At 40.0% G+C, this 24,530-nt stretch overlaps 3 protein-coding genes across 8 annotated transcripts in view; 1 reads left to right on the forward strand and 2 right to left on the reverse strand.

Moving 5' to 3' along the window:
* The window catches only part of nrg2b (neuregulin 2b), a 46,458-nt gene extending 37,701 nt beyond the window's left edge, over positions 1-8,757 (reverse strand). The window contains exon 1 of the mRNA XM_056770127.1: positions 7,585-8,757. Coding sequence (XP_056626105.1) covers positions 7,585-7,996 — 412 coding nt within the window. The 5' untranslated portion in view covers positions 7,997-8,757. The remainder of the gene's footprint in view (positions 1-7,584) is intronic.
* A 1,394-nt stretch (positions 8,758-10,151) lies between these two features.
* On the forward strand, positions 10,152-13,424 carry purab (purine-rich element binding protein Ab). Its single transcript, XM_056770084.1, has one exon. It carries the CDS (start codon positions 10,242-10,244, stop codon positions 11,088-11,090), a length of 849 nt encoding a protein of 282 aa, XP_056626062.1. The 5' UTR covers positions 10,152-10,241; the 3' UTR covers positions 11,091-13,424.
* Positions 13,425-17,071: 3,647 nt separating this feature from the next.
* Positions 17,072-24,530, reverse strand: part of psd2 (pleckstrin and Sec7 domain containing 2) — a 45,265-nt gene continuing 37,806 nt past the window's right edge. For 5 of the 6 annotated variants that reach the window (XM_056769128.1, XM_056769127.1, XM_056769129.1 and 2 more), the window contains 8 exons: positions 22,263-22,353; positions 21,901-21,944; positions 21,584-21,774; positions 20,241-20,311; positions 19,441-19,598; positions 19,205-19,349; positions 18,869-19,012; positions 17,072-18,721 (listed from right to left, as the gene is read on the reverse strand). In XM_056769128.1, the coding sequence (XP_056625106.1) occupies positions 18,515-18,721; positions 18,869-19,012; positions 19,205-19,349; positions 19,441-19,598; positions 20,241-20,311; positions 21,584-21,774; positions 21,901-21,944; positions 22,263-22,353 (1,051 nt within the window). In that variant the 3' untranslated portion in view covers positions 17,072-18,514. The remainder of the gene's footprint in view (positions 18,722-18,868; positions 19,013-19,204; positions 19,350-19,440; positions 19,599-20,240; positions 20,312-21,583; positions 21,775-21,900; positions 21,945-22,262; positions 22,354-24,530) is intronic. The other variant, XM_056769133.1, reaches the window with a different exon arrangement.

Genomic DNA, 24,530 nt, shown 5'->3' on the forward strand with positions numbered 1-24,530 from the left:
TGTCCTATTAATGCTTCTATTCCATATGCATGAAATGACGCAGAGGTCATGAAAAATGTACAGAGGTGACCATAGTTTCCACCAAAACACTACTGCTACTAATGTAATGTTATCCAGTCAAAATTAAAGAGCAAAAAGCTCCTTACATTGTTGTAAGGTGATCTCATGATGATTTTACAGTAGTACTGTATGTAATACAGTTTACTGATATTTTGGTGAAAACAGAGAAAGCTAACATGCTGAGTTGCCGTACACATGGGATCTACATCGACATAACAGTCTCATTCCCAATGGAGCCCAGCGAGGAGAAACAGCTGCTAATTAATAAAAAAAAGAAAGTTGACACAGCAGGTCTCTGAGCCAAACGGGAACAGCTTACACTAGCATCACCTTCAGTCCACTTGTATCTAATCACAGCAGATTAACACAAGAGTTCAGCATTTGCTGGGACGTAGCTTCACTTTTTCTGTGACACTAAAACCTCAAACCACGGATCTATGATACAGAACTGCATATGACGTCATAATGTTGAAGCCATCGCACCGCCATATTTGTACGGTTTCACACACCACATCTATAATACACTGTAAAATGTTTTACAGAGGTGTTGCCAATAACTTACATATTTCACAATTTTGTTTTAAACACAAACTTACCTAGTTCTTATATTTTCTTCTATAAAACAAGACTACATATCATGGTTCTACTCAAGAAAAAATGTCACCTACATATCGGCTGGCCTGAGGTTGAGTAAATAAATGGCAAATTGGAGATTTTGGCTGAACTATCCCTTTAAGTCACTTTTCTGGATATATAAATGTAAAATAAATAAAAAACGTAGCTATGTGTACTGTGGTAGACTATGAGACCAGTTTTATTGCGCTTATGCTTTTTATTGTCCTTATGTTGTTCCAATTGCTTCCATTGTTTACCTCATGTGTAAGACACTTTGGATAAAAGCGTATGCTAAATGACTGAATGTAAAAGTAATGTAAGAAGTTTTCAATATTTTTACAAGAAGAAAATACTAAGGAAGATTGTCGTATTTGCAGTGTTGCTGTGTTAAAGCCAGTCATATCATATCTCTTCTAGCTCATCTTGAATCTCAAAAGTCAAAGTGTTTTAATTTTGATTAAAGTAAAGTTGAACTCAAATTAAAAACAGTACTAATAGGGATAAGTAGTAATTAAATATACAGTAAGTTACTGCCAACCAAAAAATGATCCTGTAAACATTGGCCACATGTGAAGTCCATCTGTAAGGCATTGCAATGCGAGCCTTATTAAACACCAGATTATTAAAATTTGATATTTATTCAGAGTGTGAGATCTTTTTCACTGTATCGAGCATCAGATCAGTTGGCAAACACCTCAATAGCAAATTTCAGTGTTTACTGCAAATACAGATGTATGCCTGTATGAATGTAATAAAGTGTGCAATGTAGTATTAGAGATATTTTAAAAAAATGGTGATACGCAGCACATCTAGTGAATATAGTCTTCTGGTGGTTGGAAATACAGTTATGACCGCTCACTGGCTTCACCTGGTGCTAGTTTGAAATTGCATAAAGAACCCAGTGCCTTAAAGGGACAGTTCACCCAAAATAACAAAAAAATTACATAATTTACTCGCCCTTATGTGATTCCAAAGTGCACAGAACACTAAAGATGCTCATTTGTAGAATGTTGGTAGGCAAACAAATTTGCACCCCATTGACTTCCATTGTATGAACATAAAACCACATCTCTCCAAATATATTCTCTTGTGTTCCATATAAGAAATTAAGTCAATAGATGTTTTGAATGATATGAGGGTGAATAACTGAACAGACTTTTTTTGGATGAACAATCCGTTTAAACACTCATGTACTCAAGTATGACACATGCATTGATTGCACGCTCAGCATTACTGAAATAAGCAGTAAGCCAAAATCACAGGTTGAAAAAAACTTTCCCAATGAATTTCTATAACATAGTATTTCTGTACTTGATACACTTCCTTGATACACTTTTTTATAATTCTGGATCCCTGTGTCCTCAAAGGGATCCTATTCCTTTTATTGGCCATTCTCCCGGAAAAACACGGCAAGGCGAAAGAAAGAGCCCGCCGACGAGCCAACCGACAATGGAGACCCACTTACCATCAAGATTATCTGCGCTGCGTCAAGATGGGCTGCGCTGCAGCCTTTTTACTCTTGTGAAAGTGAAGTTTAGGTGTGTGTGTTTGTCCACGGCATTTCAGTGATAGATGTTGTATAAACGGTGGATAAAATGCTGGATTTGGAGATAGATGGTGTGGTCCCAGTGCTAAAAGATGCCGGACATGAACTGCACGCAGTAAGTCAAACAAAGTCATACGTCTGTGTTTTGTTGGCAATCGGCATATGTGTGCATAATGTACAAAACACGAAGGGATTAATGTGATGACGTGTTGCTTCCTCGTGCTGTAGTTCTTTCCCATTCTCCCCACTAGTTCCACCTTTAGCATCACGTGTTTTTTTCGAAAGTAAACATACAGCTGTATCTCTCTTTTATAAATTTGATCAAACTTAATACTCTTCGAAGATACAAAGCATGCAATACTACTGTATAGGCACTCAATATTAATATGAGACGGCCAGAAACTGCCTGTTATACGCGTCAATGGCTTTTCCTTGCGGAAGGTAAATATTTCAATTTCACATTTCATGTCCAGTGTTTTTTTCATGTCGCAAGTAGCCGTGTAATAAGCGTGATAATGCACAGGCAGCAACAGAACTGCGTTTATTCACAAATCTTACTCTGTGTTAGCATACTGTACATGTTTAAGTCCTAACGGTCTCTGTGACCAGTCGCAGGTAGAGCTACTGTATTGCCTGGTAACGTGATGGTCTTGAAAATGAGCTCAGCTTAGCCGACCTGCTTACCTGAGTCAATGTGTTTCTATCAGTTCATTTCAATTAGACATTCCTGACACACCTCTCGGAGGCGAGGATACCGTGAATGAAGGCTGGGCCAGAGAGAAAGAGAGGCAGAGTGAAGTGAAAGAGAGAAAGCGAGCGAGCGAGAGATGAGTGCAGTAAGTGATGAATAGTTGATGAGATGCTCACAGGCAGAGCAGAAAAGGGGAAAGCTATTCTCTTTTATTCCCCCCCACCCCTTCTCTTTCCAGTATGGTGAGTCGTGTGTAAGCCCCCCTCCCCCCGTTGGTGCATCCGACTCTCTCTCTTTTGCCTACCTTCTTCCATTCAGTTACTGTGGTTTTTCTGCAACATCAAGCCACTCGTTTTGTTTCTCTCTTTCAATTTCTGACGCTCTCATTTTTTCATAGATTTGTGATGGCAGGGCTGTGAGGGCTATGTGTGAAAGATATTTATTTTTGATTCAATGTCTTAAAGCGACAGTTCACCCGAGAATAAAACTCAAACTCATGTTATTTCGAACCTGTCCTGTATGACTTTTGCAGATCACAAAATGAGATATTTTGTAGACTGTTTGTAAACCAACAACGTTGGTACCCAGAGACTCTTTTTTGTGTCCGTACAATAGAAATGAATGGGTACCGCCTTTGTTTGGTTACCAACATTCTTCAAAATATCTTCTTCTGTGTTCTACAGAAGAAAGAAATCATATATGTTTTTAAATTCAAAAGGGTGAGTAAATGATGACCGAATTTTTGCTTGCTGAACTTAAGACACAAGCATCTGATTTCCGTCTCTCTGTGTGGATGACAGAACAGGAAAGAGCAACCACTGGGCCTTAGACAGAGGGAGAGTGAGTGAGAGAGAGATGGAGAGAGAGAGACAGTAGTGTCCAAATGTCTGAGTCCAAATTGAAAATATTGCAGTTTTGTATGTAAGCCTGCAAATAAACATGAAGTTTTAGAAGTTTGGAAAATGTAAAACAAAGAAAAATGATGATGTTAAATGAAGAAGAAATGTTTATGATTCTTCTGTTTTTCTAGGTCACACATCAAATGTAAGTAAATGAGAGACATGGTTTCCATGCTTCCATTAAAGCACACATGATGCTCTGTGGAACATTCTCATATCTTTCTGGGTTAACACGAATAATCGAGTTTTAGACAAATGTGTCTGCTCCAACGCATGCTGTCGTTTAAGCGAAATGGGGCAAATTTCAAAGAATATTTTAATTCCCTCTATTCGGTACAAAAGTAAAAAAGAAAAAATCACAGACTCTGGAGTTGCATGTTGCAAACCGAAGCCAACAGACTACAGATGAGGTGTGTGTGTTTGTAGCAGGGGACTCAAGATAAACTAAGTGCTGTTCAATAATTCAGTGATTGTGTAAAACTTCAACTGTCATTCCCCAGCTCAAAGGACATCTTTATAAACTGCTTATGTAGATCTTCTGATCTGGTATCAGAGCTTTTAAACAATACTGCAAATATACACTCTAAACTACAGGCATGAGCTCACTAATGTTTGTATGCATTACCGTAATGTGACCAGGAGGTGGGGCTGTTTCTGTAACATTACCTCTGATGTTCTGCATGTCTTCATGGCTTAAGGGCTTGTGCAGGAATGTTTCAGAGACTGCAGTGAAGGGGAAGCGCAACAATGCCGTACGAATGCACAACTGTGAAATCAGCCTAATGATGCACAAACAATAGTGTTCATTCATTTGCGTGTGTTGTATCTGGTGCATACAGGCTGTTTTTATCTCACATGAACACAGGCTGGACAGATTTCTGCTCGCTGCGTGTTTGAAAGAGCACATGGCGAAATTACTGTGAAATATAAATCAAAGGCAAATGAGTGAAAAAGAAACACGGTCAGCTAAAACTCTGCACTCTAGACTGCAGCCTGCATAATTCATACAAGCTCCAGATCTCGCTCTTTTCAACACATGCGCACGCTCTCTTTTACAATTCGTACATTCAAACTATCACAGACTGTTTCTCTTTTTTCAGCTCTCACTTTGCTGCACAGTTCAAGATATGGCCACCGTAATCGACACATTTAGTACGGCACAATTCAACATTTCACTTATAACCTGTCCGACCCAATGCATCTCTCTCTCTGTCTCTCTGTAGTCTGTCTTTTTCAACATCTGCCGGTGTCTGAGCTCTGATCTGAACTGTGTTTTACAAGTGTAACAGTCTCTATAGATTATAAAATGGTTCTTCTGTGAAAATAAGCAAACATTACTGCAAAAAACTAAAGACCATTGAAAGCTAAAGATAATCGAGGATCTTTACATCACAAAACAGATTTAAGAAGATCAGTGAGGAATTCTGGGATGTGTTAAGGTGTAGTGTTCGAAAGGTTTGGTGATTTTGGTACGGCACATTAAGGGTTGTGTGTGTGTTGAAATAAATGTTACTTTGGCAAAGGGACGGAGTTGTTGTGTCCTAAATTCAACTGATGCTTTACTGGGTAAATTCTCCCAAAATATCACAACTTCTGACCAAGCTCTCATATTTCTCTCTCTGACATGGCTTTCTTGGTTTTTTAGGTCAAACAAATACCATATTCATTCATTCAGAAATCAACTCATCCACAGTCGGCCACACAATGTTTGGTGTAACATACAGTTGAACACGAACTAAAGATTTTATTAGCTTGTATTTCTTTATTCGAGAACAGAACAGATATTTGGATGTTCCTTCAACCACCCTAACAATAAATAATGAATTGTTCGGAATTATAAATATGGAGGTAACTGAGATATATAACATTCTTAATACATGTTATATCAAATTTTGCCACATTTACACAAAGCATTTTGTGTAACCTACAGTACTACACGATACCACATAAGATTTGTGTGTGTCTAATCAACATTTAATCTAATGCAGTATCGAACAGCTCTGCTCATTGAACAAAGTGGGTTAACATAAACTATCATGTCAATAAGCTGCCACATAGTCCCTTTCACACACCAAATGCTTACATAAGAAAAAAAATATTTCAATCAAAAGCTTCATCCCACTTTCCCCAGACAGAAAGATTTATCAAACTGCTTTTCCTAAAACTCGACCACCTCTGTCTGAGAAGAACAGGAAAGGATGAAACAGAAATACGTAATGTGATTTTTGGGAAATGTTATTAGTGATTTAATAATGTTCCATTAGACGGAATAGACACAGGCTATAAAGAATGAGAACGCTTCTGTCTGTACATTAAAAAAAAATCTCATAATGTACATATATGTTGATTACAGAGGACATCACACTGGAAAAGTAAAAAGCTACCTGAAATATAAATCTATCTGGAAACTTTCTGATAACGGCCCTGCATCAGGCACCGTAGAAACTAGTGATAAACCTTTCATTTCACTTCATCAACAGATGCACAAAGCAACAAATGAGACACAATCCAAACTAAGAGGCCTCTATTATTTTGGTCAAAATGCACACTACGTTCTTAAAGTGCTGGTGCATATGTTGTAGTTAATTATATGCACAAAAAAGTCCAAAGTAGAAATGATAATGGAAATATGCAAGCTAGTCCAAATATGCTCACTAACATACTGGCAAAATTGTACTTACTATATACAACTCTGCCAAAACCTTTTAATATCAACCACGCCTACACATTTCTACACACAAGGCAACTTGCATTACATTTTGGGCTCCCTGGGAATCAAACCAACAACATTGTGCACTGCTCATGCAACGGTCTACAAACTGAGATACAGGAACACAATGTGAACACAATATGCACACACCAAAAGACGTAAACATTTAATATAATATGATCCATCAGCATTAAAGAGGCTGCTGTTATCTCAGGGTCTGATTTCATGTCGCCTTGGGCTCATTTGTTCCCTTTTCATATAATGCAAATATAAAGCAATAAAACAAAGGTTATTAAAAGGCTCTCCATTACGCGTTAAATGGCTAGTGCGTGTCATGCCAGAGAACATTCACCTCACAATATGTCAGATATGAACAGGGACGGATATTATTCTATGGAGCGCAGGGGTTATCTGCATCTGAACGGGAATCCCTTTCTGTAGGGGCCTTGCCTCTGCCACCTGATCCCGTAACCAACCACATCCAGCCAATGTTCAGCTTCCCATCACGTGGTTGCGCGTTTCGTGCCAAATAAAAGCTAATTGATATGTTGACGTCCGCATTATTTTACACACTCTTCACATGCCACAAAAAGCCGTGGGATACCTGAAAGCGTTAAAGGAGGCTATACGACCGCATGATATCATGGCACATCATGCTGCATTATTTTAAATCACGTGTTTCACAGGCTGAAGACGAATCGGGCACATTGCTTCGTATTGATTGAAGCTCGTTGCCTTAGAGTATAGAATAATTGGTAATTTAATGCATGTCAGGATGATGTGGCCAATGCCTCTCTCTCTCTCTCTCCTTCTCCGCTAGGGTGTGTGTGTGTGTGTATGTGTGTCCTCTTCTACGCGTAAATGTTTATAAGGGTAATTACAACAATACTGCAGAGACGCCCAAAAACAAAACCTACGCTTGCTACTTTGTACATCTTTCCATTCTCCCCTAAAGAAAGAAAAACGCATCCTGCTCCAGCACACTTTTGACAGATGCGAGGTTTGCACGCGTTATCTATAAAAAAATTGAACCCCGTTATGTAGCCACAGTTAATAAACTTACCGCAGTCTTTACACAATATGCTCTCCACATCTTTCTTACGATTGTTCTCACTGGTGTCCAAAGGAGCAAATGATGCTTTGAATACTAAAGGCTCCTCCGTAGGGTCCATGAAAAAGATATATCTGTGGTTCTTTTGCACCGCAACGCATGGAGCCTCGGAGCCGAATTCCCCGACGGTGACGAGCTGCTCGCGCCCTAGCCCGCCGCTGTTCACCGGCCACACGTCCAGCACTTTGACATCCACACTGTAGGGCTCCACGGAGACGTTCTCGGGTAGCGAGCTCACCTCGCCTTCAATGACCACGGCCGATCGGTAAGCCTGGTCCTGCAGAGAATCCAAACTCGGGGTGTAGCAGGCGAAGGAGACCCCGATGACGAGCATGGAGAAATGCACCGGATCAAGCCTCCTCATGCCGTCTGCTGTGGCTCAGGGGCGGCCGGCGGCGGTGCTGCAGTGCTCTCGGGGCTGACGAGGGGCGAGGACGGCGGTGGGGAACTGAGTTCGAATAGGCTCCGGTAGCAGGGCAGAGCGGCAGACCTTGCGCAAGTGTCCATGCCATCTGTGTGTGCCGCTTTCCCCATGCAGTTGGTGATGGGGAAACACCAGCCACTTAGGAACCGGAAACAGCCCCGGTCAGTGACACTGTTGAGCTGCAAGATCTCGTTGCTGCATTCTCCTTCAACACAATCCCGAAACTCAATAAATATGTATTCATAAATGACGCTCCTTTACGAGACAGCCTGATGCTGCAAAACGCCAAAATAGACGCTCCTTTGCCCAACCAATGTCATCGCCCAGATGGGCACACAGCCTGCGAAAAATACGTTTTGCTCGTGCACAGAAAAGACTGGAGTTCGGTGAACATACAGTATAAATAAAAAAGAACACACACACACACGGAGATGCAAAAACGATGTCCCTCGAGGTGCCCCTTGCGTTCAGGTTTACCGGTAAAAACGGACGCCAGATTTGTGCTCCAGAAAGCAACGACGCGCAACACGCGCGCGGGAGCTCTTCATTTGGGCGATGCAACAAGCGCGTGCCCTCTGCTAGTGCTGCCCGTGCTTACGGCGGCGGCTTACGTGAGCAGATCTCAGCCGCTTGGGTTGTGGAGTCTTCTGGAAGTCCTAATGATATAGGAGCAACAGTCCAGCCACATGCGTCAACTGTAGGTCAACTGAAATCCCTGCAGCGAGCCAATGTCACGAGCTCATCTCTGTTACGCGCAAAATAATGTGGCATATTAAAAAGGCATAACAAAGACGAACGATATTTCTATTGATGGGGACCGTTTCCCAACGGGCTATCAACTAATAGGAGAAAGTCTGGCCATCGCAGATGCGATGACTAACGCTGCGAAAAAGCTCTAAATGGAACTGATTCCGGTGAAAAGTGCGTTTTGCGTTATTTTGACTAATTACAAATACGCATTCAGGTCACATTCACCATTTTGCCCCAAAAAGCGATCAACCAGGCGCCGAAAAGACAGCAACACAGCAAACCACCGATCATCATATCAGCCATATTTACCCCAGCAACAGGTCCTGCGGGTATTTGCCATACAGTCTGGGCATTTAGTTTATAAAGGGAGGAGGGGCCGGCCATTAAAAAAGCATGACAACTGGAAAAATAATTTAACCACCAACGGTTTCATGAACGATGAAGGTTAGAGTCATTTTTAAGTTGAACGTGGGGTTGCATCATTGGCGGTGCCAGTAAATGCGTCGCGAGTGATAGAATGTGCCATTGTATGCTGTCCTTACGCTGCTATAGGGCGACATCTGCAGTCAAAAGTGAGTGTGTGATGCATTCTTTTACACTATAAATATACACTCTGAACACTCGCGCTTTAGACAAACACTGACAGCAGTCTTTCTTATCAATGTACAGTGTCTAAAGTGATCTAAAATATATTCAAATGGGGCGTACAGCCAAGCAAGTCGACTTTAAATCCATTTGTACTCTTATATACGCACTATAATAGTTTATGGGGTATAAGCATGACGTGATCATTCATTCAGATTCATGCGTTCATTCTGGACAGTTCACCCGCGTACTATTGTGGGCGCGGCATTGTCGCTGTCCGTGGTGCTGAACCGCAAACAGATAGCTTTATCTCTTACTCGTTGATGATCTTTTGTGGTATGTGACTCTTATCGCAAGAAAGCAATTTATTTGTATTTGTGCAAAGGATTGTTACAAATTATAATTATTAAACGCTACCAATCCAACATAGCAGAATAATTCATCCTTTGATCTTCTATCTGCAACATACTTTTCTCTTTTGTTATGTGCATGGTCAGAATGTAAAAACAAAAATCCTGAATACAATAAAATACTGGCAAAATGCTCAATGCCAAAACCATTCAACTGTCAACCAACTCATCAAACCCATCTGTTCACTGAAATTCGAATAGCAAAAAAAGCTTGAAATACAGCGCAAGAAGTTCACTTCTTGAGTGCGCATCTTTCACGCTGATATGACTGTAACCAACACACTCCTGATCTCGACAATCTCCCAGACTGCAGAAGGCCTTCTTTCGGTTTGAAGTCATACGCGCAGATCTCGCGAGAGTGCCGCAGTCGCTCAGCAGCAGTCGCTTTTGCAGCAGGGCTGAGGGAGACGGATCGAGAAGGAAAGCGGGGAGGCTGCATCATGGCGGATAGAGACAGTGGAAGTGAGCACGGTGGATTCGCCACAGGCCCCGGCGCTAGCCCAATGCACCCGGGCGCGACGGGCGCGGCATCTCGGCTGCAGCACGACACGGAGGAGCTCGCGTCGAAGCGGGTTGACATTCAGAACAAACGCTTTTATCTGGACGTAAAGCAGAACGCCAAAGGCCGCTTTCTGAAGATAGCAGAGGTCGGGGCCGGGGGAAATAAGAGCCGCCTGACTCTCTCCATGTCGGTAGCCGTGGAGTTCCGCGACTACTTGGGAGACTTCATCGAGCACTACGCCCAGCTGGGTCCCAGCAACCCCGATATCGTGCAGGACGAGCCCCGGAGGGCCCTCAAGAGCGAGTTTCTGGTGCGGGAGAATCGAAAGTACTACATGGATCTGAAGGAGAACCAGAGGGGACGGTTTCTGAGGATCAGACAGACCGTAAATCGGGGGCCCGGATTGGGAGCATCGCAAGGCCAGACCATCGCTCTTCCAGCGCAGGGACTCATCGAGTTCCGCGACGCTTTGGCCAAACTCATCGACGACTTCGGCGTGGACGAGGACCCCGCGGAGCTGCCAGAGGGCACCTCGTTGACTGTGGATAACAAGCGCTTCTTTTTTGACGTGGGCTCCAACAAGTACGGAGTGTTCATGCGGGTGAGCGAGGTGAAGCCCACCTACCGCAACTCCATCACGGTGCCCTGCAAAGTCTGGTCCAAATTCGGAGCGACGTTCTGCAAATACGCGGATGAGATGAAAAAGATCCAGGAGCGGAGCAGGGAGAGGAGGGCGCGCGAGATGCAACCGGAGGGCCTGCAAGGGGACGACGGGGACGAGGATTAATGGATATATACTTAGTCATACATGTAAACATATACACACGATGTATATACGCGGAGAATAGGACATTAAAAAAGATATATAACGAACGACATGATAATCAAACGTTACTGTAATGCGAGATGTGAGATAGAATTTCAAGGGATCGATCAACAACAACACAACCCTCACAGACTTTAACAGTCGCATCTCTTCACCCATCGCCGGATGTTACCCACTTACTCACCATTTAACAGTAAGACGCTGCTATCGATAACATGATCTATTTGAACCGTGTCCTGGATGGTGCGAGTGTCATAGAGGCGGGAGTGTGTATTTCCCTCTTTACCCATGTGTTTGACACATCCAAGCTATTCTAACACTATTTCCAAAGGTGCAGATTAATGAGAAATATGCCAAATTAATCATTAGAGCTCATGTTTGACTTCCAGCACAAAGCTATAATTTAGGAAACAAAGGTTCAAAACGCAAACGAACATCAGATGGTACGACCACGAGTGAGTGCTGACAACACGCACCGAGTCAGAATATTCGATCTTTAAAAAGCGGATGTCACCCCTTCTTCTTGTTCGACTTAACGCATACGATGATATGTAGATACGATGTTTACTCGTTTGCCTCTTAACTATAGACATAAAGCAAATGAGTTCGTTTGTTCGCACGCGATGTCATGCAATGTGTGCTTCGGTAGCCGCGCAGTGAACCCGGGGCGCATTGCTCCAACGACCGGTTGACGTTTATTCCTGTTCAAAACAAAACCTGTCGCACCGTGCCCACCGACATTCGGGCAAACAGTTCCATTGAAGTGCTAACTTAGATATACGAACTATGATTTTGTGAATCAGATGTACTTAGATCCTTTTAAAATTACCCACGTTTTCTGTGGGAATTTTTCTTTTTGGGGCGGGGGGGATAGGTCGGAGGGGGGTGCTTGTATATAAAAAAGAAGCTGTCCACTAGTGTGAGCGCGGATGCATGTGAAGTTGCGCGGAGCATCCTCTACAACGTCAAAAAAACAACAACTCTGGTGCCTTATAATCTCTCCACACGTTTACATGCTTTACGTGTACGATGTTTTTTTCCGATCGCTGTTTGTCTTTCTTTGTTGTTAGGGGTCGCAACTGAGTTGTTGCTGTGCCACTCGTGGTGCTTCTTTAATGACTTCTTCAACAAGCCAATCAAAGAAAGAGGCGCGCGGGGCTCTCGGTCCCACACGTCGCCGAGAAGAGAACGGCGACTATTGGGTCATCGTCAAACAGCGCTGACGTAAACATGGATGTATGCTGGCATTGACGTCGTGTCCAAATTATCATAATTAAACGCCCTAAATTCAGAAATCATTCAAGTGCGACTGATGACAGATTTTGAAAGGCACTTTCTTTTAATTATCGTAATTTCGACACGAGGTCAGCGCAGCACTAGTCACCTAAAGGCGGTGGGGGTGTGCTCGTGCTCCGTGTAAAAATAACGATATAGCTTCTTGTAAAAAAGAGCGATAACGCCGAACGTTATGCTAATGTAGGCCTATATTAGTAGACTTACGGCCGAGGCAGTAGCCTGTATGATTTTTGTATGGTGCTAATATCCCGTTCGTGGGATTTATTTCTGCCGGTCTTAGGTATCAGTTGCTGCGTTCGTTTTAAACCTCGTCACATCGCACCTTGAGATTTTACTTTCCTCACTAAAGTTACAGTGCTAACGTTGCACTAGGCTATCTATTGCGCAATATGTTGCGGGCCGCGTGCCAAGTCCGGCATTCTGTGCGCGTGTGGACACTCGTCCCCTGTAACGACAAAAAAAATCGACGCATAAAGCTGATTTAACTGTGTATGAGATTCAAAACCAGACGACTAGCCTTTATGGGAAGCTGCCCAAGATAACACTTCATTCTTCTTACCGCCGGTCACTAAAAACGGGGAGACGGAGCTCGCGCACCAATCAGGCGCGTTCCTTCGTTGTGACGTAAAACGTTCGTTTTGAGCTCGAGTAGTTGTCTGTTTTTGCCGATGTTTTTCATGCACAGCGCTTCGGTCAGAAATATAAGTATTTATTTGCTATGTGAACAATGTTGTTGGAAGAAATCGTAATCTCCTCAAACCCTCCTGACGTAAACCAGCTTACTAATGTTGCAAAGACATTTAGTGAAAAGCCTGTTGCTGTTTTTAAGACCCAACACCATATCTCACCAGTTTGGTTCAAATGAGGCCAAAAGTCACCAGCCTATAGACAGTTTGGGGGGTTTTGTCACCGGCTCCAGGCCTGTTTCATGTTAAGCACATGAGTGCATTTTGAGAAAGGCTGTCATTACTTCTGCACAAGATTAAAAACATACGTAGGCACTTTGTCTAGCTTTCATTATACGCATATGGTCACACCTGTGTGTGCTTCTCTTTTAAATATATTTGTTCATAATCTTTTTTTTCCCTCTTAAGACCGGTGAAGCAAATCTTTTCTTATCACTGCCCTGATCTTACGAAACTGTTCAATGTGTGTCACAGTATGCGATGACTATTAAATATTAAGCATGGACCGAAATCTAAACTGGAAACAATGAAGCCTTCTTTTTTGATCTTGAAAAGGGCATTTTAAATCTGAAACGTGCCCTCATACATTAACACGAAAAATATTGTTTTGCGCCAAGATGAATCCCTCAATCAAATACGCACACGTCTTTTAAAATTCAAGTTCTGTTTTAAAATCGGTGCTATTGGGTACGAAATGACCAGGTGGCAGTGTTCAGCCAAGACTTTTTTGAAATGTTTGTTTTGTCGTGTTCGGGCTCTCCACCGGCAAAGTTACGCCTTTGCTTTCAGACCACAGACCAGTATTGGTCTGTTGCACAACAGGCTGTCGGGGGATAAAAGTCTGCGCAAGATGGCAGATGCTACTCTGACTGAGAGACCATTTCAGTCTGTTTTCCCATTAGAGGTGCTGATTCCTAGTCACCTGTCCTTAATGAGCAGAACGTGTATTTCTGAACAAATCTGCAGTTTGCAGAATTTTTTAGCAGAAACAACGCAGTACTAACACAAAAAAAACAAATAGCAACTTACAGTTTTAACTTATCTCCATTTGATCTCCTACATACATGAAGCTGTGTGTTTGTCTGATTATTCTATAGTTTCCCCCTCCCCAATTACTCATGGTCAGTGACAAAGTTCTCATACATCACGATCCTTCGGTCTCACAAGCTCAAGGCTTTGACCAGCTTAGCATGTAATTGTGAGCATATGCTGACGCATTAAGCAGACTGTCCAGGAGACGTTTGGAAAGGGGGTTCTGCATCAAGGGTCAATGCACAAGGAGGGTATTTACATATCCCACCATCTCCTTTTTATTCCCTATCAAATGTGTTGTACTTAAAATATATATATGACCTGTGATGTGTGTGTATATATGGTTTGTTACATATGACACTCCTCTTTATTAAAAAAAAGATAGCATATATATATATAAATATGTTTATGTTTCCTACATACATTCCTATATATATGTATTCAAATCTATATATACTGTATATGTATATTGGAAATGTATTTAGGAAATGCATATTGCTGTTTTTTTCTTTGTATTTTATACTTACAGAAAGCATTGAATCAAATGGATAAAATACTTGCACTTTAAATATATAAAGAAAATAAAAAGTCAGCATATTATTTTTGATAGGTGACCTCACACTCAAAGATTATATAATTACTTTCCAGGCTTTGTGACAATTGCTGTTTGGCAGAAATCTATGAAGTTCTTCTACATATTGAAGTCTATTTTGTCTGTGTTACAGAAGGTTTACTAAAGTAAATTGCATGATGACTAAGTAGTGCACCAACTGTTATTTTCTTTAGTTGGTTAAAATGTCTAATGAAAAAAGTACTGTGATGATTATTCTCATGTGTGTACCCATGCTAAACTTCTGTCATACATTCTAAGGTATTCTGTTCTGCCTTCTCTATTTCATGAATATGGTGCTTAAATTGGCTTAGAAATCTGTCGTGTTCTACTTTTCATCACGACCACAACCGTCCTCCATTTGCATCCTACCTTCGTTCCCTTGCTGTTTGCGTGTTCTCACCACTTTATTCGAATTTACGTTCATGGTAACAAGTGTGTTTTTGTACAGGTACGTATGTTGTTTTTGAGTTGGAAAGCCTTTGTGTCTGAAAATGACTAATTGCAATAAAATCATCCATTCCTCCCTGGCATTAGTTGGTCTTTGTGTATGAATGCCGGACCAACCGGGTGACACAGTTTATAGGGGGAAGCTCAGTTCTCATTTCAATAAGTGGTAGTTTTGAATTCATCTATATTAAACCTAAGAACAAATAACCCGAGACTTTTAAAGTAACTTCGACTTCAAGAACTGTCCAAGGTGCTGACAAAGTGATATCAACAACATTATAATGTAAAATTATTGAATGCCATCAAAGGCTGATGTCAAAAGTGTTCTTCTGCATAATCTAAAGACTACCTTAGATAAAGTACTTGGTATGTTAATAGAGGGAAATAAGAATATGAATGGAGTGATAATGGATTGCGGGGGCTTACACATTATTCAAATTAGATTAAAAATGCTTTAGAATATTAGTGAGATAACTGCACAGATTATTTGAGAAATCTAGTTGCTATAAACATAAACAGTGTTACTATGGTAAAAAATATATTAATTAAATACTTTCAAGTCAATATTAAATCCAAATAGGCCTTTCTTACTTCACAAATGTTCCTAGGCTTATTGCAAAAAATACATTATTGCACATTTTCAAAAACAAAACAAAAACCAGTTGTTTATCAAAATGTTAAGACAACAAATTCTTATGGAATGACACTGGAAGGAAAATGTTAATGGGGAGGCTACCACAGCCATCATATCTGCCAGTTTTAAAGGTGTGCTGCAACGGTGTTTCATGCATTCTGACTTCTTTACAATGTTTATCGTGCTGTCTTCTCATGCTTAATATGGTCAAAATACGAGTTGGGTGTATTACGTAGTATTTCTGTACTCGATACACTCCAGCAGCGATCGTACAGGTTTTTTAAACATATAAAACTGTTTCGTAACAATTTTTCTTAGTCCTTTATTGGACAATTCTCCCGGGAAAGCATGCGGCAGCAAGGAGAGCAGGAGAAGGAGCATGCGCAGACGTCACTTTCACTTGTGTGCAGGAGAGAGAGCATAAGTTTGTGAAGTTCAGGTGTTTATTTGTTCACTGCATTTGGGAGATAAATGTTATATTAACGGTAGATATAACGCTGGATTTGGAGATCGTTTGAAACTGATATATGGAGCCTTCCCAGCGCTTAAAGATGCCGGACATGAACCACATTCGGTGAGTGAAACTGATGTCTGTGTTTTGTTGACCACGTGCTTCAGTTCAGTCTACCCCTCCCCCCTGCACGGGCAGTATGATTTCAGAAATAATCGTACAGCTGTATCTATCTTTTATAAATGTGATCAAACTAAATACTATTTGAAGATAAGAAGGATGCAATTCTACTCTATAGGTACTCAAGATTAATATGAGATTGGCAGAAACCGTGTGTTAGAGCCGCATTAAAATGCGACTAATCTGTGGTGAAACCTGCTTGAAGGGATAGTTCACCCAAAAATCGTTTCATTCTTTCACCCTCATGAAATTTCAAACCTTTTGCAGAACACAAAAGAAGATTTTTTGAAGAACGTTAGTGACCAAACAACATTGGACCCCATTGACTTCCATTGTATGTACACAAAACCACCGAGTGTCATATACGGGTCTTAAAACACACAAGAATGAACAATATAATTTGCAATATAATCAAGAACTGATAATGGAATGAAAGCCGCACAAATGTTTGTTTGTACTGCAAGAAATTATTGAACGAACCAATTTCGACAAATAAAATAGCAGAAGAGCTTGTGTGAGGTGAACATGACAAACATTGCCTCATTTTCTGGAACAAAAAAAAGATGTTAAACATGAATTATATCAACAGAGTTGGAGATCATAAAATAATCATCACAATCTTTTATTACAACAGCGTCTGAGTTCTACCCTAACGGGAAAATCATGTTAGCACAACAGCCAAAGCGAAAAGTAGGCTATAGAGAGGTCCTTTAAGAAAGCCATTACTAAGAATGTATAAAATTGCAGCTTATATCATTCCACATCCCATGAAGCATAAAAGAGCCGCAAGCTCATTCTCTCATTCTCACCGTCCTCATGCTTTAAAACAGGACTATAAAAATCTACTTGCACTTGCTCCAAGTTTGTACCATTATTAGATGTCAGCAGAGCTGACCAGAGTCTCATTGATTGGCTTGTGAGCAGTCGTCGTCGTGACAGCCACACATTTGTGATACAAAATCAGGAAAGACGTGTTTCATGATGTCAACTGACATGAATAGAGAGCGATGGGTTGGTGTTGTTTGCAGTCCTGCTGCTCAATGTTTTCTCCGGGCTGAAATGTTCTGCAGGCACATAGAAACACACGGTCGGGGCTTTGTAGTCCATCGAATAGGGAAATAATGTCGCTTTAAGTCCAAAAGGTGTATTGTCGCACATTTGCATACGCAAACCCAGCAATGTTTAGTCCCTTATCTTCTCGTGTGCACACAAACCAATTTACAATGTTTTTCTCATACCCTGTTGTGTATTAAGCCACTGTACTTTCTATCAGCATACTGTAAATATCCATCCGCTCCTTAGCAAGGAGAATGCAAGACGGAAAACGATTGATATATCATTGAAGCGTCCTCTCATATTCCGGTATTATAGATCCGAATGGAGAAAATAAATTTACAATCAATAAATATAACATAATAAATAATTACAAGGGGATAGCGGTATACTACAGTATCTTATAATACTCGGGGAATCTTTACATGCACCCAAGCAAGTGGCACAGCCCTTAAACTGGCTACTCAACAGGCACCTCACGAGTAAACCGAATGCTACATCTAAACCAGACCTGTCGATCAGGAAGCCATTACAGCACACAGCCTAAGAATTATTACACGTTATGATGTCACAAAGAAATATAATAATGAATAAATCCTGTCATTCTCTCATGTCGTCTTCTATGCTTTCATTTCATGTCCCTTAATGGAATCAAAGAATTCTTGATGACATCACAACATGCGGCTGTATGATGTCACAGTGCCTTATTTCCTCCGCCGTTGCCTTTCACGCTCTCTTGACATTAAACGTTCCTACGTTTACAGTCTCGGTCTCCTCGTTTTCGTATTTGGCACATAACCTTCATAGCATTATTAACACTGTTTACTGTCGTAGTAATAATACATATAATGGTCATAATAAATTTACTGTACATGGAAATAATACGGACGTTTTAATGATACGCGTTTACTTCACGAAATGAGTCCGTCTCCTGTATCCAAACCATGAGGTCTCAGGCATGAGGTCAAAGTTCACAGCGGCCAGAAAAGCTCTTCAGCTATTGTGCTCCGGTGCGTGTTTATGACCAGCCCGTCCGTTGACCCCGTGACCTTGAGTGATGGACGGGCTCGACTGGGTTTTACGCAGGTGACCTTCTTTCCCTTCCACGCTGAACAGACTCGCCTCAATCTTATCCAGGTCATCACTTCCTGTGCGGAACTTTGCCTGCAGGAGGCTGATGTACGTCTCGTAGCGGCACTTCTGCAGAGACAAAGAAAAATAAAAAACTTGCTTTGCATTTAAAATAAGTTAATCATTGAATTTTGTTTCATTTTTCAAAACGGACGGACGTAGAAATGTATGTGGTAAACATGAAGATAATAGCTAAGAGTTTGTAACGGGTCTGACCTCATAGGTTAAATAGTGCTCTTTGATTCGATACTCTTCGGATTCTTTGCTCTTGGGCGTCAGGTCTGCTGGGCTCCTCTTGTGTTCCTCTAGTTCCATTGCGATCTGCTTCAGTTTGTTCTCATGGGACTTCAATTGGTCCTCCTGCACCAATCAGACGAGAGAGAAACACCAAATGGGTCAAACTGAAAATAAAAATAAGCATGGCTGTGTGCAGAAGAACGCATGCTATATACAGTAAGACTCAATGGTAGTACACTTATCCAGACAGAAGTAATGTCAGATGAACGATGTGCTATTAACATCCCTTTGTTTTACATGCATGCGCTCGCACACCTGTGTGAGTCTAGTGGTGGATGAGGGCAGCAACGGTCTGCAGAACTTCTTCATCGAGCCGATAGCGGCAGGGAAAGCAGGGGCGGAGAAGAGAGCGGCCACCAGATTAATCCTAAAAATCCATGACATCATTTCCTCTTCGCTCCTTCACAAACACATAAAAAACAGTATAAAGAAAACAGACAATGTCGCGTGTCTTACAGAAGTGAAAGCAGGTGTGGAGATGTGATGCTCACGGGGCCTGCAGGAGGAAGACCCTCCAGTCAGACGTCTTCAGTTTAAGGACGTTAGGTCTCTTGCTGTAGTCGCAGGCTCGCGTGGCCATAGCGTGATGAACCCGAACTGCGTTCTTCAGATCCACCTCTGACAGATCTTTATCAGGCTTATACTCATCCTGACCACACGGGGGCGATAGAGCAGAATGAAAAAAAAGGAGAAAATAACTAATACTGTAGAATTACAGCATTTTTTCATCACTGCACTCTCTACTGTTTTTTGTGAAGAAAATAACACATTGGATATGAACGGTCAAAGTTGAGCGCATTGTATTGTGAGACAATGTGCTCTAATTTATTACTACACACCAGTGTTGTATAGTACATTTCATGAATAGAGTTTTACCTTTGATACAGTACTTAAGTATATTTTAAAAATGTAGTACTTTCCCATTTTTTAAGTAAAAAGTAAAAATACTTTGTGAAAGAAAGTACTAGATTTTAATGTAGGCCAATAGAGTGTTAAAATTAATAATAAGTTTTCAGTTTTAAAACTGATTTTCAGATTCTCTCTGAAATGTAGTGGAGCGAAAAGTATAATAAAAATGTACTTGAAAGTAAAAATACTGCTATACAACACTGCTACACACATTATAAAAACAATACATTTCATCATGCAAACCGCAAATTTACATTCTGTACAAATAGGTTGATGATGTAATGACATTGCTGTATTCCTTATGTTGCAGTGTGTGTGTGTGTGTGTGTGTGTGTGAGGGGGGGGGGGGGGTGAGTGGGTAGGGGAGGTGGGTTTGAATTACTTTCTGCAGGTAGAGAATCATCCCCTTCAGCACAGCGTAAAACTTCTTCCAGCCTCTTCGGCCTCTTGGGGCTGCGGAGAAAGTGAATTAAACAGAAGGACTAAAGACAGACTTCACTAATGAGCTCCAGTGTTGTTTACTGCAACACTTCTACCCACATCACTGCAGGACACAAACCTCATTGTTTTAATTAAAGCAACTGCATTAATAAAGAGAAGGAAATGACATTAAACATCACCGATAATCACATTTCTATGTTATCTACCCGTCGCTTTTTTGTTTGTCTTTACATGTTTGTCTATCTGTTTGCCAGTTATAGAGACAGCAAATGAAGAACACAAAATAATGGGAGATTATAAAGTGACAAAGTCATCCAACAGTAACGTGAAAGACTAACAGCATGACAAGACACATGAAAACTGTCATAAAAATCCAGGTTATCGAATAACAAATAATTTTCAAACTTTTCATAAATACATGTGGAAATATTAATGTTGTTTAGCTTAAATGTAAATATAAAGTTGTTTTCTTTGCAGTTATTTAGGTATGAAAAAATACAGAGCACCTGTTTCTCCAGTTTTCATTTTTTACGAATAAAGGCAAATAGAAACAATATTTTTATTCAACATTTTGTAAAAAATATTGTTACTAAGTCACAGAACGAAACAAAAATTATTATTTTACCTTAACACATAAAGTACCTATAAATAGTCAATTTTAAAATCTGAAAAATGGTCTCTGAGATGGTCTCTTATTTTTTGCCATGGCTGTTTATGTTTATGAAAATATAAAAGAGAAACAGGTTTTATCAAAACCTAAAAGCAAAGAGAAACAACATAAATAAAAACATCATAGAATTTTCTCAAATTCATTGAAATAATAATGTAGATTTTAACTGTGAGTGCTGTCAATCGATTAAAAAATTAACTAACTAATCAATTAATTTGTAATTAATCTAGACTAATCGCATTTAAATTACTATTTTAAAATATACTTTTAGGTTCTAATAATATCATATTTAATCTCCAAATGAATGCAGAAACAACTATATTTTTTTATTTTTTTATGAATAAAAACCTGCATCACTAATATAAATACTACTACTGATATCTCTATGAAACGTTTTTTTCCTAATTTTAACATTAACTATTATGTTAATGTTAAATATTAACATTAACATAATATTTCTGACAATGTTCTGAAAATGCATTATTACTGACAGCCCTTATTTTGATCAGGCATGTGGGAGGCAGAGATTCTGTAATGCGGACATTGACAATCTCAAAATGTCTAAATATTGCCCAGGCTGATGTTTGGTACATCTCTACAAATTTCACACTTACTGCGTTTGCCGTCCATCTCTGCGTGACTTTTGCGTGAAAGAATGCCATGTTTGTAAGTGGCAGCGTTGAGTAAAAGTGGAATGGCGATGAAAGGGTTACTGCTATCCGTTACCCTGACAACCCGTTTCCCCCCAGCCTCGCACTGCTCCTCCACTAGCTCCGACAGACTCTTCCTCAGCTCCTCTTCCTCACTGCAGACAAGTAAAAGATGAAGCACCCACGAGCGTGTGTGAAGGTATACACCGTAACACACGCAGATCAGGTTCAGAAGTCACACGATAACGCAGGACCTCTTGGGGATAATATTGTTTACTCACATCGCCCACTCCAGCTTCTCGTTCTTTATTGAGTTATAGAGCACCTAAACCAGGACAGAGATATATGAGACTGTGAATACAGCACATCTGAAACACAAACACCGTGACTGCTCATTTCAAACAGGTGCGGCTCACGGGACTAGCCATATGGAAAAATCTAATTTAAACACAATATACACATAACCGCATCCTTTAATGCTGCTTTGTTGCTAGATGCTATTACATATTTCTCATTATACTGTAAATTATGCTGTAATAGTTCATGTGTTGAAATACCATTGCTTTCTGTGCTGTACCGCTGTTTGACTGGCATAATAATGGGACAAAAAACAAGCACACAGCTAGTATTCTTAAACAATCACCTTGAGTAAGTCTTTGGGAAAGTCTTTGCCGTCGTTGAGTCCCTCCAGATTGCTGATAAATTGCTGATAGGACATCTTTTTCCCAATGTTCTGAAAAACAAAACATAACATTAAATATGTTGTTATGAAATATATGAAAATAATTAGCATTAACTTAAATATTAAGGACATGACCAAGCACTACCCTTACTACAGGATTACTCTAGTAAATATAGTATGTTGGTACTATGGTTGTGATTAAAGGTTTGACGGTATATTGTGGCACATATCAAAATACAAAATGATGACGTATTGTAGACCTTAAAATAAAACGGCTGTTTAATTCCTTTCTCATTTGAAATTTCATGCAAAATAATATTTTTTTCAGTGACAGACATTTTGATTAAACTAATTGAAAAAAAAGATGCAATTAAACCTTGAACATTGTTATTTCTAAAGCAAAAAAATAAAGAGTTTATTTGCAAAAACAAATAACTTAAAATCATGTTTTTTATTGTGCATTTCAAGTTATATCATTCAAACTACAGTTGTTTGGTATAAGTGATAACTTAAAATCACGTTTTTATTATCTTGTATTGTGCAAGCTGTATGATTAAGAAATTTTAAGAACAAAGTTATCTGTTTTTGCAAATACTCTTGAAATGTTATTCAGATCATAAGCTGAGTGTATTGTTACACCACTTGTTACTACTGGAAATTTGTTCAAACTCAAAATCTTAAAAAAAGGACAAACATAATGCAGAAATAAAATCACAGATGTAGTAGAGACAAAACACCCCAGCAAACTTGATTTGCATGCAGTTCACTAAACCTTCAGCAGATGGCAATAGTGAGCTAGCACCATACACATACACACCATGTCCCTCCTACCACACACATCTACTGTAGATAAATAATATTCCACAAATGATGGATGGTTTTGGATGTAAATTAAAGCTGGAGTCATTAAACAGGAAGAAAAACAGAAGAAGGAGAACAGGGCAAAGGAAACACTCACCACCTGCCGCAGAGTGAGTTAAACATGGAGGAGAGAGAGAGACAGAAGAGATGGAGAGAGATGTGTTTAGATCAGTCAGACAGAGCATTACTGTGAGAAACACAATAATAAGTCCAGGTAATGTAAATGACAATAAAATGCAGTAATTCTCATTTCACCAGTGGCAGATCTGTTCTAATAAGTCACTGCCAAAAAAGATAAATATCAAATAAAAAAACCATCCAACCACATAATTGGAAATATAACACAATAAAAAGCCCTATCCACTAATGAAAAGAGAGGGAGACATTTCTCTTTTTTGCTAAGTCAAGGCAGTGCGTCAATCAAACTCTTTGGCATTTTAATAGAAACCGAATTAGGCAGATGCCAACATGGCAAGGCTGTGTGACGCCCACATTCTTGAAAACCTTGCAAGCTTTTTAACATTAAACACGTTTTTACTTGCAGCAAAGATAAAGGTGGTTTCTGCCTACCACAGTGTGAATTACAGACTTAATACAAAAAGTATACATTTCAGTGTTTGGCTTTTCCTACACTTTGTTTACTTTTATACAAATTTGTTGAAGCATCACTTTTCCAATGCAAAATCTATTGAGAATCACTGCTACAAGGGTCATGAGGTTAGAAAAGCATTAAGACTCGAAGAGAATTTGAGGTTAGTCGCAGAAAACTGTGATAATGTACAATTCATCTATTATCATCTAGCAGGAAAACAGGAAAAGAGATCATGAAAAAAAAATATCAGTAATCAAAGTATAGGCAATATGATGTCCCAACATAAAATCTGAGCTCCTTAGGAGAAGACACTTGAAAGTCTTCATTTTCTAAAACAATATTTTGGGCTGCATCATGGGATGCCGTTTAAAAAATAAAGGTGTCCCTGTTGGAGTTCTGTTGGTCACTATGCATCATGCTTGTCATCTGTGACCATTCATCCATTCAAATTGTTTTAATCCAAATTGATTTATGCAAAGAATAGCATATGTAAACACAATTCTTCTACAAACCAAATTATCAAGCATTTAAACAGATGTACAGGTCACAGCTTTTGTATAATTATAATAAACGTAAGTTATTTAGGTCCAAACATTTGTGTGATAGCGTGTGCTCTGTTCGGGACCGCAGAGAATCTAAAGAAATGTGAGAGATAACTCAGGGTGGTCTGTTTTTCAGATCAATCTAATATGTGTTTGTTAATCAGATCTGAAACTATCATCAGTAGATCAGTTAATGCTGCATGGCTTCCCTCATCCGTCCCTGAGAATGGTTTT

Source organism: Triplophysa dalaica, chromosome 16 (genome assembly GCF_015846415.1).
Source record: "Triplophysa dalaica isolate WHDGS20190420 chromosome 16, ASM1584641v1, whole genome shotgun sequence".
NCBI classification, from domain to species: domain Eukaryota; kingdom Metazoa; phylum Chordata; class Actinopteri; order Cypriniformes; family Nemacheilidae; genus Triplophysa; species Triplophysa dalaica.